The sequence below is a fragment of the Lytechinus pictus genome, chromosome 18 (genome assembly GCF_037042905.1).
Source record: "Lytechinus pictus isolate F3 Inbred chromosome 18, Lp3.0, whole genome shotgun sequence".
NCBI lineage: Eukaryota > Metazoa > Echinodermata > Echinoidea > Temnopleuroida > Toxopneustidae > Lytechinus > Lytechinus pictus.
Genome location: NC_087262.1, coordinates 14,031,369 through 14,050,412, shown reverse-complemented (window position 1 = coordinate 14,050,412; position 19,044 = coordinate 14,031,369). Strand labels below are relative to the sequence as shown.

Here is a 19,044-nt window from a genome sequence, read left to right as displayed (position 1 = left end):
AACCGACATGATTTTGAGCCGAAATGGCAATTGAATTGACTGTCATACAGACCAAATGGAAACTAGGCTTTTTTTGGTGTTTGCATATTTGCAATTTATTTTCTTTATTTTAATTGATGCCATCTATGTCATTTATTTATTTATTTATTTATGTTATATATATTTATGTATTGTGTTTTAATAATCGGAATATAAATAAACAAACAAGCTAGTCAGGATAGTAATCGATTTTAATACTGGAGAAGTTGAGATTGTACACAGTAAAAACGTTGTTTTAACATTTTATATAACGCAGTTTACTACATGAACAGTAACTAGCGTACCTACGGGGGGGGGGGCAGTCTGCCCCCCTGACGAGCCACAACCAATGCAAAAGACGTATCCCTGCCCCCTGACAAGATTGAAAGACCTTTTTGCCCCCCTGACGAGCGTAAAGACCTTTTTTTTTACTTGTCAATTTTTTTGGCGGACGGTCCCCCCCCCCCTGTGGAAAATCCTAGGTATGCCACTGTGAACAGTAATTGTTTAAACAATTTAAGGATGTCTTTAAAATCTGAAACATCAAAGTTTATTTGTTTTATATTTAATTGTCAATAAATTAAGCATGTTTGTTTAAAGTCTTAAACAATTATTGTATGGTTCATGGAGTAAACAGCGTTGTATGAAAATATTTTAAATATTTTTATATAGCGAAGGGGAAAAACTGACCCTTCTAAGCATGTGCACAATATATGATCATCCATCTCGACCGGTTATATTTCTGCCTAATTTATTTTAAAAATAGTTGGTTAAAGTTATTAAACTGTGAAAAACAAGTTCAGTCCATTTTAATCCAGCTTGCAAATAAAAATGCACTGAAAAGTAGGTCGAAAAGTACGACGTTAGAATCTAGTTTGACCTTCGACAATTTTTTTTACTATACTTATATGAAATAATTATAATAAGTCACATTTCATATTTCATCCGCTGTACTTTTCAACGAGCCCATAATTGTTATCCACACCTCGATATTATTTTCAATAAAAAGCAATGTTGGCCTGCTAACGATTAAGTTGCTTCGACGACCGTTTGAAACAGCGGAAAGATAATTTCACAATGCCAGTACCAACGTCAATAGTAATTAGATTCTTGTCTGAGGTAAGATCAAATTTCCTCCTTATTATGGGTGCGTAACTATTGTTTTTGGTTATGTGTTAGGTGCCCCTTTTTAATATTCCAGTTCTGAGAAACACTGCATCCTCGGCAACTACTTGATATTTTATTTTTGTTTCGTTGTTGACTTGCCAGCGAATTAACAGAATTAAGTGTTGAAATAATTATCCCAATGCACATCGTGAATGTGGCATAAAAACAAATAGACCACGGTTTTTTTGACGAACAAGGAAATTAATGGTAAAATTGTCATGATATTGACTATCTTTGTTTTCCTAAATTCGACCTCATTTGTGTGTGATGGTGTGTGTGGGAGGGTGTGTGGGCGTGTGGGTGAGTGTGTGAGGGTGAGTGAGGAGCTGGGTGTTGGAGTGGAGTGAAAACAACGCTCAAATAATCCCTCATTTCCACAAGGGATTACAAATTTGAAGTACCGATGATGACTATGATGATCATCATGATGAAGATGATGTTGCTGATAATCATGATAGTGATAATTATGATGATAATTGAAATTGACTTGAATGATGGTGATGATGATGATAATTGGTAATGATTGATGATGATAATGATGATGATGATTTTAATGATGTTGATGATCGATGATGAGGGTGATGATGATGATAATCATGAATGATGATGACAATTTTTTTTAATATGATGATGAAAGTGATGGTGATGATGAAGATGATGACGATGATGATGAAGATGATGACGATGATGATGATGATGACGATGATGATGATGATGATGGCGATGATGTTGCAGATGATAATAATGTTAATGATGATAATGATAATGATGATGACCTTGTAATGAGATGGTAATTATAATAATGATCATGGTGATAGAGATGATGGTGATGGTGGTGAGTGCGATGGCGATGATGATGATGATAGTGGCGGTATTGATGCTACAGCTGACGATGATAAAAATAATTATGCATACCAACAAAGAGCAATGTAGTTTACAAAGCTCTGTTGATCAAAAATGCAAAGAAAATATTATATACACGTATATACAAAGATAAAAGTACAGGCTTAAAACGTTCACTTCGCTGCTTTACCTCAACACACAAATGCATCTCCTCGCACCCACCCTTTCATGTTCCTCACTCTCTTTTCTCCCTCTCACTCCTTTCTCTTTCCGATTTTCTGTTTCCTATTCTCTTTCTGTTCTTTGAAGAACAAAACTACTCGATATTTTGAGACTACATTTCACGCAAGTAGAATTTACCCCCAACATGATTCACGCATACACGCAGTACTTATTATTTTTTTTATGCGATAGCGATGCAATAAGACTACATAACTTTTAGAGGGAAACCTCAACTCTGTACACGCTCAATCTGGAACAGCTTTTGTCAATGTACAAACCTATGGAACCATTCAACTCGTATAGTCTTGATATGGTCCATTTAATGAGAAAGAAATTGTTTTATTTATTATTTTTTTTTCTGAGTGAGGTCTCAATGAGAACATTTTTTTGACGAAAGCTGATACTTGTATCATAATTATTATTGATGGGGTTGTATTTTCCCCTAAATTACTTTTGTCTAGTATTGCATTGTATTGTTAAACAAACACAAATTTAATTATTGCTTGATTTTTATGTATCGTTTGTTTTTTATCCTTGAATTGTACGATCTTATTGATTAATGATGAAACACTCCCGTGGCGTAATGAGCAAAAAATTGAGGGGCCAGGTATGGCGTATCGGGCAACATAAGTTGCGAGCGAGCTAGGTGAACGAGTAAAAAATATTCGACAAGCGCCCCAAGCCTCCCATCTGTGCGCAACTAAAAACACTCTCTCTCTGGATGATTGGTGACACGACATTTGCTCATGCAGCATTTTCTCCGGTCTTAATATATCAAAGAGCATAAGGTAAAAGTTATGATTGTAATATAATAAAGTTTTTGGTTCAAAATAATATGAAGATAAGGATTAGGGTTTATAACAGTTCTGGAGGTTAGATTTAATGTTTGGCTCAACGTGCAAATTTTTCTTCTGAGCAATTGTCGCCGGAGCAAATTTCATGGAACCGTCATGTTTTTACATTTTCTACAATGCGTGACTAAAACGAAGTCATAAACACCAAAATACCATCCATAGGTTCAGGGGCCCGTTGCAGAAAGAGTTACGTTTAAACGCAAGCCAAAAAATCAATCAAGTCCCAAATGCGTGCTGTTGATTGGTTGAAAATCAAGTTGCGCATGATTTTTAAAGTTGCGATTGATTGCAACTCTTTCTGCAACGGCCCCCAAAATAAGACAAAATAGCTACCTATATCAGCTCCTGTATCCAATACCCCCCCCCCTCTTCATTTTCGCTCACCCTTCCTCTTACTTCTCACCCCACTCCTCCCCCTCTCTCCCTCTTTCTCCCTCCTTTCTCTCTTCTTCTTTATAGAATTCTTAACCCCCTTCTCTCTTTCTCCCCTCCATCTCCCGCCTCCTGTTCACTCTCGAATGCAATTGCACCTGTATGCCCGTTTCGCGGGAAATCCCCACATTTTTTATTTGCTGGCATTTTGGTCGGATCGATGAACACTGTTTGCATGGTAATCCATTGTGATAGACCTCCACCGATAGCGTTCTGACGCAATGGTAAACTTTGTTCATATTATTCATATGATAAGTACACTGAAAACATCGTTCACAATACACCATTGCTCAGAACAGTGTAGGAAAGAGAAGACATGGCATAGGCATTATGGGCAGCTTCATTTCGGCACTTTCGAGAAAGGTAAAGTTAAGTAATTGGCCTGTATGTTTTGGTTCCGTCGGTGCCTATATCACGTTATATTACATCATCACTTGACATAAATGTCTTGAATCACTGTTAATCATTAAGAATTATTTTCACTCTATGACTAAATGCCATCATAACATGTTACGTTTTCCTCAAATTTCCAATTGTGTTACATTACGAAACAGGTGAACAATGATTAACATGTATATGTCATACAGGCTATTTTCCTGAAAAGACTAAAATACCATATCTGTATATACGGCCATTCCATTTACTTTTCGCCACGGTGATGGTGATACTAAAACATGTTTTTTTACAGGGACAACACCATATGGCAAAGGTTTGACCGCCCATTTCAAATAGTTATAAACGTATAATGGAGAGTAAAGAAGGAAGTAAGGTAGTGCCCCCTCCCATCAAAGATTTCCCCTCACCGCCCTTGTCATTCTATACGGGGAACGCAAAATATATATTTTTTTCGGAGTAGGCTTTAACGTGTAGGGTGCACATCGCTGGGTGGTAATTGGTTACACTTGTAACCCACACACTTGTTTATTTTGTAAACATACAATGCAAAAATGACACAAACTTTCACAATCGTCCGCGGACCCTGCTTATAGAAGAATATGGAGCGTTGGCAACAACTACGCAGACGCTTTTTTGAACATAGAAAATCTATTGTCAAAAGCCCTTCATGACAAAGCAGTCTTTGTCGAAAATCGGTGAATCAAAACAGCAGTTTCGTCCGTGACTCTGGACAAACGACATACTATTTGCAATTTTCCGTCGGTTCCGACTCTTAGGACGAGATGCAGTCTCGGTCCAGCAATTTTCAACAAAGACCTCTCAGCTGTTCATTGTGATTTGACGGGCATTGTCAGTATATTTACTATATGTTTGTCCCGTTGTAATTGCGAAAACTCGCTATTATGGCTTGTTATGGATGATGACACCGTCTTATGGGGTGTTGCAAGAAACTTGCGATCAATTGCAAGTCTATTTTTGGTCCCTAAATCAATCATATGTCTTGCAGTTAATTGCAAAATAGTGATTGATTGCTAATTTGCTCCTTGAAACAAGAAGTTTAATCTGATTTGCTACAGCTAACTTTGATCTATCAGTTGTAAAATTGCAACAGAATATTTGCAATTGATCGCAAATATTTTCTTGCAACACCCCCTTAGCCCATCTCAGACTCAAATATAGATTATCTGGGTTAGCTCCTGTAATCCAGTGAATTGTAGCGATTTGTTTGGAGGGGGTGAATTTAATTCCCATTTGACTTCTAATCAGCCAAGTTTGCACATGTATCAAATCTTGAAAGAGAGAAAAGGGTAATCTCTTCACATCCCCCTTAAGCGTACCCTTTATTTCTCGCCCCCCTCCCTGGAACCGCCACTGGAAACGTTTTGATTTCATTTCTTTCTAGGAGGAATCCGCAGAGTTACTTCCTTTAAAACAGAGAGTAGATGTTGTCGTCTGCAGTGGCAGCCTGTCGAACAGCGTCGAGGGGCTCACCCAACATATTAAACAACACATGAACGAAGTTGTTAGGACCGTAAGGTTCGAGACACTCCCCTACAACATCAGTGATCTGAACAATTTTGATCTGACTGGTATAGACGTTCTGCTACTCTGCCACTCCATACACAACAGACGATTCTCTATTACTGATGTCATCGACTCCCTCTACGACGGTTTCTTACAGCGCGCTAGGAAAACGCTCGGTGAGATATATTGTTTTATTCTTTCTTCCAGATAGACCTAGTGGCGTAACTGGAAAATCTGGTCAGGAAGGGGAAGAGGGAGGGGGGGGGGGGGGGTGGTTGGGGCTCCGAAAAAAAAAATCGGTCGAAGCTCACCGATATTTTTAGGTAGTACACAAAACATCTTTAAAAAAAATCTGTCCGAAGGGGGGGGGGGGGTACTGTGTCCTCCCCAAGTGAGCATGTGTGTATTATAGGATTAGGTTCATAATTAAAGGTAGTTGGCGTTTTGAATCGTCGCCGAGTCGATCGTAAGAGTTCAACTATTATGTTCTATCATAATGTATGTACATTTTCTCATGTTAAAGGTAAATTGTGACATTGGTTTATTTCAAAACCTTCTTTAGATTTCACTCTTCGCTTTTCAAAATACTCATAAACAGGTTCTGAGTCCATAAAATGTATTGCATTGGCCAAAAGAACTGTTTTTATTCTCAAAAAAATATATAAAGAAGATAAATTTTGCCAAGTGAGCTTTCTTTTGATGCAGATTTTGAAATTGATATAAAAAATGAAGAGCGCCACCTTGAGACCAAATGACATCAATACCTGCTCATGAATATTCATATCCATCGCCTCTGCGCTTGTCTCACGTGCCGATCTGTATACCGGCTATACAGTACAGTATCGGATTGAACGGCGGAGTCTGTTTGCGACTTTTTCATTCATATCCTGTAGGAGCGTGTGCATTCGCGCAGTCCCTCGATAAATTAAATAACTTGGAAACAACCAAGGAACTTTTTTAAATGACCATCATAATAATTGTGATGTTATGCACGTTGTTTTTCAAATCGCGGAGAATAGGTCCTACGTACATCTTGATATCTGGGCAGAGTACCAGGTACCGAGAGACGGCTTCCTTCCCTTTCCTTGCTTTTCATCTTTGCTTCGTTTCTCTAGCTGTATTTTTTTTTCTTTACTTGTCCAGGGTATGAAGGGAGGGAGAATTATGGTTGCTTGTGAAAGGGCTATTCTTATTTTTTTCCCCGTTTTTTATTTCTATTTTATAATTATATTTACATACGCATTTTTGTTTCGATTCCGATTCACTGAATTGTTATCAATTTCTTCAGGTTCTGTATTTTGATTTGTTCATTATTATAACGTGTTGTAACATTTTTTTTAAAGGAAAAGGAAATCATTTTGTATTGAACTAGCTTTGCCGCCATTCTTCATTATTTTGCTTTGTGCGTTATATAGGCCTATAAGATGCTCTTTCTCTTCCAGTGATTATTTGTCAATATACTGCCTCAATGTATTTATCACTAAAAAATGACAAATACCGCGTGGCCTATGCCTTTTTTTTTAAACAATATATTCTGGGGCGGATCCAGCTTTCACTAATAACGGGGCCGGGGTGAACAATATTTTCATCCACATTTTTCCCGATCGATCGGCAGCTCAAAGCTAGTTTTTGTTGGAATCTATAGTCGTAACAGTACTAAACCCTATAAAAAATGCGAGCGTGAGGTATTATTTTCGGACTGTGTATTGTGTCCTGAAAATTGATCTGAGCAATATGATCATTAAACAAGATGCACACTGACGGATAAGGTGCTCAAAAATTTGAATAAGTAAAGGCCTATTTAGTTCCCTTGTTCGTTTTACTATAAGCCCTTCAACAATGTTTCCGTGTTTTGTATTACATTGATCAGTTAATATTTCTTTATGTCTCATACTATTTCGATATGAATTATACCTTGTCATTGTACTTGTTACTATGATTTTATATACTAATAACTCTGAACTTGTGAACCTGTTTAACCATGACTGAATGAATAAATCAATAAATGAATTGGTATAGATGAATAGATGTTCCATCGAACAGGCAATGCGAACACAAAGCGCGGGCTAAATTGTTTTTATACATGTGTAGTGACATGATTGGCTCCCACCCCTCCCCAAGTCTGAATTCCCCTCACCTTTTTTTATTCATTCTTCCTCTTATATTTTGCGCCCCCCCCCCTCTGCTTTCGTTCATATTACTTTGCGCCGCCATGCAATATCGGGGGGGGGGGGCGTAACGTCGGCCTCCTGGATCCGCCTATGATACCGGTGCGTAGGTCTGTATGTTATAACCATGTAACATCGATCCCCCTCCAAGTTTCTCTTTGCATTTTTCTTTTCAACTTGTTATGGTAGTATACTGAACAAGAACAAGTATGACGTCTCCTAGGTGCCTCTCCCTCCACCCACTCCTCCTCGGTCCGCTGCATGTGCTCGGATAATAAAATTACGTACTTATCATGGTGATATATATATAATAAAATTGCAAATTTTATTGCAAAAACTGCATTACTCGTGAATTTGTGTTTCGCATTTCTGATGTCTTATTAAATATATATATATATATTCGAGGACATACAGCTAGGCGGAACTATTTGGGGGAAGGGGTCTTCCATCTCTGTGTGATTCCGAAGTTCCGATGATGGTTCAGAGAATGTACTTCATGCAAAATCACGTTTTGGCATGACCTCTCAGCGCTGGGCATATCGACGGACAAAAAAATGCAAAAATGTGATGGATCGAAATGGTAAAAAATATATATTTTAAAGAAAACCATCGTTATAAAATGCAGTCATACCAACATATTTTTGTTAATACCAGTTTGAACTTAGATAAAAATTATAACCCGAGGCTATATTAGCAGCAGGGGCGGCGGAACCGGGGGGCGGCAGGGGCACTTAACCCCCTACATAAAAAAATCCCAGTAGGAAAAAATGCCTTTTTTAAATGGAGAGTGCACTTATTTCAAAATGATGTACATGAATGTCCCTTTTCAAAATAAAATACCCTTTTTGAAGTCAAACGATACATTTTAGGTTGGAAATCACAAAATTTTTGGCTCGCGCTTCGCGCCCACATCATTTATTTTTTAGGAAGGCACTCACTTTGTTTTGGTTACAACTTGTGCTTATAATGTTCAATTTTCAGGTTTAAATGTCACAAATCTTCAGCTCGCGCTTTCCGCTCGCATCAAAGGTACACATTATGTTCTTGGTTTCAAACTGCTTAGAATATCCAGTTTTCAGGTTGAAATATTACAAATTTTCGGCTCGCCGCGCTTCGCATCAATTATTATTTATTAAGACACACAATTAAGTTCTTGGGTTAAAAAAGTGCTTAGAATGTCCAGTTTTCTGGTTGGAATATCGCGCTCGCGTCCATTCTTCAATTAGATGCACATCTTTTTCATAACAAAATTGCTCGGAATGTTTGATTTTCATGTCTTATTAGTCATGTTAGTACAAGCAATGTCTAGAATTTATAGCTCGCGATTTGCGCTCTTAACACCTCGCAAGAATGCTCTTTTAACAATAATTTGCGCGATTTGACCAAAAAGCGGCGAGTTTCACAACTTCAGATTTGAAAATGTTCAAACTGCTTGCTTGCTACGCTCGCTCCCGGAAAAATAAAGCCTAAATAGATATTTTATCAATCAGAAAAGACTTTAAAAAGGTTTTGCTCAATTTAATTACTACAAAACGCACAACTACTTAACACAGATGATAATCTCATGGTGAAAATATAAGTTTGCATAAAAAATGCAATTTTTTGCATATAAGTGCCTTTTTTCGCTTTGTCCCCCCCCCCCAAAAAAAAAAAAAAAAAAAAAAAAATTGAAAATACGTTCCGTCGCCTATGATTCCGTCACCTATGGCACTCGCTGGTATTTGAATATATCATCATTTACACCCTCTCAAAGAAAGCAGACTTACTTTTGCCCTTTATTTTGCCCACAATGGAACTTACAGGAAAGCATATCAAACAGGATGCAAATGGAGGTCTATTCAGCCGGACGTTATTATACGCTTTGGAGTTTGGATTCTTGTTTGCCTAGAAAACGTAAAGTATTTCAAGAGTTTTTATATTTTCATTACATCTTTGTCCTTATTTCTCTATATCCGTAGCTCTACCATGCGCGTATTCGGGGGCGCCAAAATAGGGAGAAAAGGGAAGGAAAGAAAAGGGGTTGACGAATTGCTGTTTGACATGGGAGGGGGGGGGGGGGGTGGATGCGCCGAATTGATGTTCAACCTAGAGTATGTATATAGCGGGTGCCGAATTTATGTTTTGCTTAGGGGCGCCGAATTGATGTTCGACCTAGGATGTGCCAAATTGATCTTCATCCTAGGGGGGGGGGGGGGGGCGAATTAATGTTTTACCTCGGGGCGCCGTATAGATGTTCAACATAGGGGCACCGAAGGGCACCGAAATGATGTTTAACCTTGGGGATGGGGCGCCGAATAATTTTTTTCTATATACGGTTGTCGAGTTGCTGTTTGACATATAGGGGCGCCGAATTGATGTTCAACCTAGGGGGTGCCGAATGGATATTCACCACACGCCAATTTGATATTTGTCTCGGTGCATCAAATTCAGGTTCAATTTACCTAGGGAGGGGAGGGGGTGCCAAACTCATGTTTGCTCCCATCAATTACCAATCATGTTCATGATTACCAAAAGTGCCTAGAAAGTCCTAATTTTAGATCAGAATATAAAAACAAATTCATCCTACTCTTCGCATTAATTGTTTAGTAAGGTGGCGATCCTGTTCATGGTAAGATAAGTGCTTAGAATGTCTGACTTTGTATCAAAATATATAGATTTTTATTCAGCTCGCGCTTCGCGCTCGCATAAACTGTTTTGTTACTGATCATCCTTTTCATGATAACCGAAAATGCTTACTCAAATGTCCAAATTTTAGGTAAGAATATGAAAAAAATTTCATCTCGCTCTTTGCGGACGCATCAATGTTTAGTTAGATGACAATCCTGTTCATGATTACCAAAAGTGCTTAGAATGTCCACATTTTAGGTCAAAATATCAATCACTTTTTAAGCTCGCGCTTCGCACTCGCACAAATTTACGAGGTCAGAATATCAAAAAATTTGAACTCGCGCTTAGCGCTCGCATTAATTATTTAGCTATATACTCATCCTGTTCATGGTTATAAAAAGTGCTTATGATGTCCAGTGTTGGATTGGGAATTCAAAAATTGTCAGTTCGCACTTCGTGATCGCATAAAATGTTGATAGATACTCATCCTGTTCTTGATTGCCAAAAGTGCTCATAGATTTTTTTCCCCTCAAATTTTAGGTCAGAATATAAAAAAAATTCAGCTCACGTTTCGCGCTCGTATCAATAATAATTGTTTAAATAATTCATATACATATCATGTTCACGGTTGCAAAAAGCGTAGAATGTTTGATCGGAAAACAGATGAAAATATCCCCCTCCCCTATTGGCGAAAGCTGGATCTAGCCCCGGTTAAGAAATTACAGCTCCCGCACATAATTTTAGTATGGTCTACCACTCTGATGAAAAGTTGAACTAAATTGAAACCCCAAAACGCTTAAAAATTCTATGCTTTCTGGTCGCATTTATTCTTTTCAAGAAGTGGATACAACTTTGATCTTTTTTTACATGGACACACTATGGACACATTAAAAAAAATGGTCTTCGATTGCCTTTTTCACGTGGTTGTGGAATAAGACAATTCAAAATGCATTTAGGCACTTTGATTGCCTGAGTGGTCGGGTCGGGGTGCAATTTTCCGAAAAGTTCACAGGGGCGCAAAAATAGTGACCCCCTCGTGGTGCAAAATCCTGGATATGCGCATGTCCGTCGGGCATCGTTTCCACTTTTGTACCTCTTTATCTATACCGGTGTGATACTATATAAGTCCATGGATCAGTTTACTTCCATTTCGTCTGATGCCAAATCGTCAAATTGCCAACTCGCCTACTATCATTAAAGTCTACCATAATTATGTTCATCCACTATCGTCTAGTAACCAGTTGGTCCAATAGCCATTCAGTCCATATACCATTTGGTCTAATTGGACAACGTGCTATTGTGCAAAATGAATGAAAATGAATTGGATACTGGACCAAATAGTTGTTCGACGAAATATTGATGGACGGAATGGATATGGACTAAATTAAATCAGACCATGTGGTGAGTGCAAGTTGGCACTTGGCAGTCGACGACTTGGCAATTTACCAATGGACCTACTAGGCCACTAAATTGAACTTGTCCGAGTGTGCCATAACACCTAAACTGCAGGCTTTCTCATATCCGATACCCCCCCCCCATCCCCGCCGCCCCAAGAATGGGAAGGGGGGCATGGAGGAGAGAGAAGAAATAAAGAAAGAAGTAGATTGTTGAAAGGGAATCAAAATAATATGAATCAAAGGGAATGTAAACGCAATATCATACTCTGTTTGAATCGCTTCTCTTTCATGGAATTTATATTTTGAATAGATCGTTTCATTTCAGTCTTTCTCATTATTTTACTTTCAACCCTGTATTTCATCAGCTTTACTATCAAAAGCCTGCGTAGCGAATTACAAAACGTCCCATCCTTGTTTCACCACCCATGACATTACGTAATTATCATTTTATTATTATCATGTAATGAAATTCATACTGTGTTTACACGCTGCATCTGCTGTCAGTTTGACTACCTTGTAAATATTTATTTACAAGGTAAAGCTTATTTCCAAGGTAATATTTATTTACAAGGTAAAGCCTATTTCCCCACTGGAAAATAGCTTTAGAGCTTTCGTGGGTCATCCTGTGTAAGCCTGTTGTTTTTAATGCTACTGTATATATATTATGGTGACTTGCGAAATAAAATCAATCAATCAATATTTTTTGACGATATCCAGTTGAAATCAGTGGCGTTCAAAATAATGGGGAAGGATTGGGGCTATATGGATTCCCAAATTTGTCACGGCCAATACAAAAAGAAAGCGAGAAGGGGAACTAATATCTGAATATTATGTCAAAATCTATCACCGATAAAAAATGATTTGTGCCCGACACATATATCTGGCCCCTTAATTCATATATTTTACGTTTATTATTTACGCCAATAGTTCAAGCAAGGTTCCTAACATCTTTCTGTATTTTTCGATGTTTACACAATTCCTAGCCTTGGGTTGGGGGTTGTGTGTATTCCTTATGTTCGCATTTTTTAATGTTATTTTTCTATTTATTTCAATATTATCCTCTCCAACTTTATTATGGTATGACTATTCAAGGAATTATAATTACTCGTTTGCTTGCATGCTCCATGACCGCTTTGCCTTCACTCCGCGGGGGGGGGGGGGGGGGGGGGGGGCTCTTACATTGACGAGTGGATACCATGCGCGACCCCAAAAACACGTAAAAAGGATGTCTTTTTGTCAAAAACACAAAAATATTAAAAAAAGGGTATCTATGTTGCTAGGAAAGCTACGTGTTTAGGGTAATATTTTCGGGGATGATGAAACAAAATTAAAATGTTTTATAAAGGATGTCCTTTTTGCCCCAACACTACGTGTTTAGAGTACGACTTGCGCGAGTTGTGGAAGGTGCATGGGGCCGTACTAAACCAAAATAATGATGTGTAAAGGTAAAACCAACGACCGACGGACCCGACATAACAATAAAATATCGCTGTACTTGTTTAGGGGTTCATTTCGGGAATACTTGCCAAGAGTATCGTTTTGTTTCCAATACTTGTTAAGGGTCGGTTTGAGACGCCAATACTTGTTAAGGGGTGCAGTTTGAGAATATGGAAAATACGTGTTTGGGTGCTTTTCGAGACCCCATGGTCGCGCATGGTATCCACTCGTCAATGGAAGTGCCCCCCCCCCCGGCCTTCACTTCTCTCAGTGCGTATTCAGAACTATTACTGTATTCTCATTGATCCCCCCCCTGGAGTTGTAAAAAACCCATAAAGGCAAAATATTATATTTTCATCGGCAGCACATGTGCATTAATTACATCATCATAAATTAAGTACATCAGGGTCCATGATCAGAAAAAGCGTATACCCATTAAACCTCGCGAGATGGGGCTTGTCCCAAAATAACAATTTTATTTTTGTCTCGTTTCGAAATTTCATTTTTATTTTGGCTGCTATATGCTTCAAGCACATATTTGCTTACTGTATATAGTTTGCCTATGCATTTTACTCATTATATATATATTTTTTTATATATTGTATTTCTCCAGTCACTACATATACGATTGTCACTTGTATTATGATCATGTCTCAAGCATTGTAAATTTGTTTTGTATATTATTCCAATAAATGCAAAAAAATCCTGCAAAAAAAGCCACATCACCACATAGTTGAACCATTCCAACTATTTATACGATCAATACGATCGCCTCGACTGATCTGATACGATTAATTATTCCGCGATTATAATTAAGGCCCTTGGAACCGGGGGTGCAAAGCACCCCCAAGATTTTACAATGGGGTGCGGCGTGCATTATTTTCCATGTAGGCAGCTCCCCCTGGAATTCTGGTATAGGTGTCGAATTGGATAAATGTAGGAAAATTACCAACATTTTGTATTGGAACCTTTTTTAATGTTTTTCTTTTGCTTTGTCAAATTTTCCTCAGCACCGCCACCAAAAAAAAAATCGTGACAGTGTGAACTTGGCACTTTTTTTTCAATCATAAAAAATGATTATATTATTTTCCCGCATGAGTTTTGAAATATTGACACGTACGCCAGAATCTCTTTGGTCCTAATATGAAGCATAAATTTCCACGTCTATAAAACAACAGTTATCATTCGTTTTTCCTATAGTTATAGCAGGGAAATGGGAGTTACAATTCCATTGATAAATAAGTCTAAAATGTTATGCCAATCAAGATGCAAGTCCCGGATGCAAGTAATGTCTTTGTCCTGCTCATGTCGCAGTCATTCACATTTTTTCAACGGTTGAACTGCTCGTGCACACTCTGTATGCGTATAGGCCTTTCCCGGAGGCCTTTCTTCCTCTCATTTGTTGCTATAAAATTTCATCTTTTTATCAATTCTTTCTACTTGTTTACTGTCTATGAAGGGGTAGCAAGTTGATCTCCCATGGGGTGCCCCTATCTATTGCTGCATCATTTGTATCCATTTCTCTTTGACCATCCATTTCTTGGGAAAATACATCAATTGGATGATCCATTTATATATGCCTATCCATCCATTCTTTCAGTCATCCATCCACCGGTCGTGCTGATGTAGGTCCATGATTATAGCATGGACGTAATAGGTCCATGATTGTATAAAGTATAAAGCGCCCTACTATATCATTATAGGCTACCCCCACCCCCTCCCCATACTACATAAAAACTCGGCGACCCATGTACACATTTCAAAGCAGACGTAATGTACATGCACAATTCCCTTGTACATGTTGCACCTTGCTGCTTCTCCAGGTTTGCTTAGTCTTCTTTCACATACGTTGTTGCACTTTGCCCCACGGCGTGCCTTGTAAAGTTCTGTTGTAAGACTCTACATGCTGGTCGGCCCTGGAAATCACAACTCTGAAGCACGTGCACCGCGCAATACTCAACTTCTCATTTTTCCATATCTCGATGCAAGCTTTCTTGTGTGGATGCAAAAATAAGAGTTTTCCCAGAAATCTTGTCCCTGACGTCATGTCTGCCCCCCCTCATTTTTTGACTCATGACGCCTTTACTCTGCTTGTTCGACCTTGAGCCGTTGGTCCCCTGGTTGCTTGCTCACAGGCATTCGTGCTTTCTTAGCAGTCAGGTAAAAACCTCGGCAACAGAAATAACAGAAATTAGCAACTTGATGCGTACGTTTGTCACCTTCATGCTATCACGGTCTACACAATGTAGACTACACGTACGTACTTCGCATCAACAGGTTTCTCAGCTCACCTTTTGACCTCGCGAGTTCAATCTAAACAAACGAAGAGTAATCAAGTACGTGTTGCATTGGGATTGTATCTTCGTTATGTTTTACTATAGGCCTATATTTAACCCCGCATTGGGGTTGCATATTCGTTATGTTTTACTATAGGCCTATATGATTGCATCTTCGTTATGTTTTACTATAGGCCTATATTTAACCCCGTATTAAACAAACCCTGTTTTATATCGTAGAACCTGCTCTGAAAGTAATCGTTTTTCTCTTCGCCCTTTCCCTTCATGCTTGGCTTTAGACAGAATGGTGGTGGCCGTCTGTTTAGAGTTTTAAATATTTTTGGTCTAACTTTTTTTTCCAATTTCTCCTCTGTACTTTGCGAGTGGATCTAAATAATCTGAAACTGACTGAAACATTCAGGAAAGATAAAAAAACACCAAAATATCAAATTAGGGTATGTTGTATCCATATCCCTTTATGATGGCTCTCCTGATTCTCTTTCACCAATCCACTTCTTTCTTTCTTCTCTCTCCTCCCTCCCCCTTTCCTTTGGGGAGGGCCAGGGAGTCAGTATACAGAGTATAGAGTATACATACAGTGAGCTGCGCTATAGCGCCTCGCTGTAGTTCCCGTATATGTATCACGCCAAGCTATACATGAAGGGAAAGGTGCATAAAAGAGCTACAATCCACATGAATAAAGATCAAACTCGGAACTCGGCCCTTGCCCATCTCTGGGATTCTCGTATCTCTTTTAGTCTTGGAGTACTTTCAGATTCATGACATAAGAGTCCGAAAGTAAGCCGTATTGGGCAATCCTTTGCTTCGTCATTCACGTCAGATAATCAACGTGTCTGAATCCTTTTTCACGCGTACGATACATTTATGGATATAGCTCAATATAGTATTCTTATCCTGTGTGTGCTATCGCAAATAGTGGATTATATCTGAAACTAATGCAGAGCGCAAGCATGTCGCTAGCCGCCTAGCATCGGCTCATTGAGCTTGCACGCACCGTTCGATGTTTGCTTTCTACTCAGCTACACACACAGAGTACTGCACTTTGTTGATACGGGGATTTCTTGATACTGCGCATGCGCCATGACGTATTTCATCAATATGCATGAGTCGTAATGAATATGCATGATTCGAACGGTGTTCTAATATCAATTTATTTTTTAACCCGAGAGGGCGTCAATAAGAAAGTTCAAACTTATATCGATTAACCGATATTTGTTATAATATATGTTTCACCCCTCAATATCATGAAAATATAAAAGTTATGCAAGTTTCTTTTCCGTGATAAAATAGAGCAATAATATAGGTATTTAATGAATGTAATAATTTCAAAATTGATTCATTGCCCTTGTCTGAGATCAACCAATCATACACTATACCTTTAATTTTACTGTGTATAACAAGATCTATTGTGATTGTTTTTTTAATATGCAGGACCCCAAGGGAGAGCAATTTTTATGTTGATTGGGTATCCTGTTGAAATATTGTTAATAAATAAATAAATAAATAAATAAGAGTTGTCCGAGTCTGAATTATGCAGTTACACCCATAAAAATATTTTCTTTTTCTTGTGCAAGTTCTAATGTAAAATCTGACCATGGGCCATTATAAAGTTAGATCCCATCGAAATGAACACATCTACAATTCAGTCTATTTCCATTTGGACAGGAAAAAGTAAAGTTGGAGTCATCGCTTACGATTTTCCAGAAGATGACCTTTCACCTAAGAACCTCCACTCCAAGATGGCGACCTTCCGGTACACCCAACATACCACGTTTGAATGTGCATCCCTAGCTCTGATCGGTGGAAAGCTCGACGAAGGGGATGTCCAATTGACAGAGGATCAACTGGAAGAACTTCAGCAGTTCTTTATCAACTCCTCCTCCCCTCCAATTGAAGAAACACTAATAGTTACCACGAGAAGGTTCTTTCATTGTTTAACATGCCTTTTATTTGAGTAAAATGGACTCACGCTAAAGTTAGGTTACGCGACGACTCTACCCGACGCGATGGAATGGAACAAGCCCTGTTGCTCTATCTCAACATTTCAAAACTGCAACTGGGACGAATTCAAGAACGCAATAAATATATTGAAAATGCCTGTCAAATAATAATGGAGGTGGGAGGGGTTTCTTTTGTTGAAAATTGGTGAACTGGAGCAGCAATTTCGTCATATGTTTCTGAGCTGACGACAAATTGCAAATACATGTATGTCGATCGTTCGTCCGGATTCTGCCGTTAGGATTCACCAAATTTCGGAAAAGACTTTTTGCTAGTGCTTGCCATGAAGAGCATTTTACAATAAATTTTCTATATATTTGAATCCGATTGCATCATAGAAGTGATAATTCGATAATTCACTATTATCAATTGACAGGATTTTATGTTGATATGAAGGAAGTTAAAGTCAATGATTTACACACGATTCTTTAAGTATCCTAATGTGCTATCAATTGCTAAACGTGGGGATTTAACTGTTTTAGAAGCAAGTTTTTTTAAACCATTGGTCACCCTTATTTCATCATTTTAATAGCAAAAGTGTGTTGCTGTACGTGTTGCAAATAATTTTCTTGACTTGCTCTTTTGTAAACACGTATTTATTGTTTGGCACAAATTCTACCTTTATAATATTTATCATTTTAAAAGCAAATGGTCATTGCTTGTTAAATCCTGAATTTTGAGAAGAATATAATACGGAGGAGGCGAAGAAGAAGAAAAAAGAAACAGAAGAAGAAGAAGTAGAAGAATAGGAGGAGAAGTAGGAAATAAAGTACGGAGAGGAGGAGGAGGAGGAGAATAAGAAGAGGAAGAAGAAAACGAAACGGGTTTCTTTAATGCGGTGCAAATAATTTTGTTGACTTACACTTTTGTATATTTATCTTCAAAGATTTACGCATAATCAATCCACCCCTCTCACCACTTACTCCTGTCCAATCCAATCTCTCCCATTACCTCTGGGGTCCATCCTCACCAACATAACTCTTTCAAGGTTTAGTGCCTTTCAGTTTCACATGTCTAAAAATGAGGGGGACGTCTGAGTATTTTGATAAAGGGAAAGGGGCGGCGATCAACAAAGAACTGCTTTTTCAACTGGATAACAGAAGTGATATAAAATCAAACGAACCATTTCTCTCTGATATTCTTCTATCGTACCTTTTTTTTTATTCATTCATTCATTTAATTCATTTTTTTCATTATCAAACAAGGAATATAATTCAAGTAACATAGTTTGCATTTTAAAACAATGTAAAGCATTAAAATTAATCAATAAGTTTATACAATGTACAATCCTCAAATGTCTCCCTAAAGTACTTGTCTTTTCATTCTATAACTATCATATCAGTGAAATTTATGTCATTTCATGTGCAGTATTTATTCAATGGTGTATATTCGATTCCAAGATATATTCATCTTCACACAGTTACAAAAATAAAAAGAGTTACTTTTATTTGTCCAAAATTGTGCCGTCTTATGATTTTATTCACATTAAGATTCGAGTTTCGAACAAACGATTAATAGGCCTATTACAATGACAATGCGTGTAGTGTACAATCATACAAAACAAAAATTTATAAGTAAAATAAAATATTAGCTAAAATCTGTGGAAATTGAGAAATCAAATACAAACCAAATGCTTGTATTTTGTGGACATCTTAAAAACGATATCGTTTTACTTGTAGAGAGC

At 38.0% G+C, this 19,044-nt stretch overlaps 1 protein-coding gene across 1 annotated transcript; it reads left to right on the top strand.

Annotated features, from left to right (window-relative positions):
- The first annotated feature begins 3,702 nt into the window (after nt 1–3,702).
- LOC129281765 (uncharacterized) lies at nt 3,703–18,818 on the top strand. The gene is made up of 4 exons (XM_064113307.1): nt 3,703–3,899; nt 5,335–5,632; nt 9,427–9,517; nt 17,028–18,818. Exons 1-3 carry the CDS (start codon nt 3,867–3,869, stop codon nt 9,510–9,512), a joined length of 417 nt encoding a protein of 138 aa, XP_063969377.1. The 5' UTR covers nt 3,703–3,866; the 3' UTR covers nt 9,513–9,517; nt 17,028–18,818.
- Nucleotides 18,819–19,044: the final 226 nt, after the last annotated feature.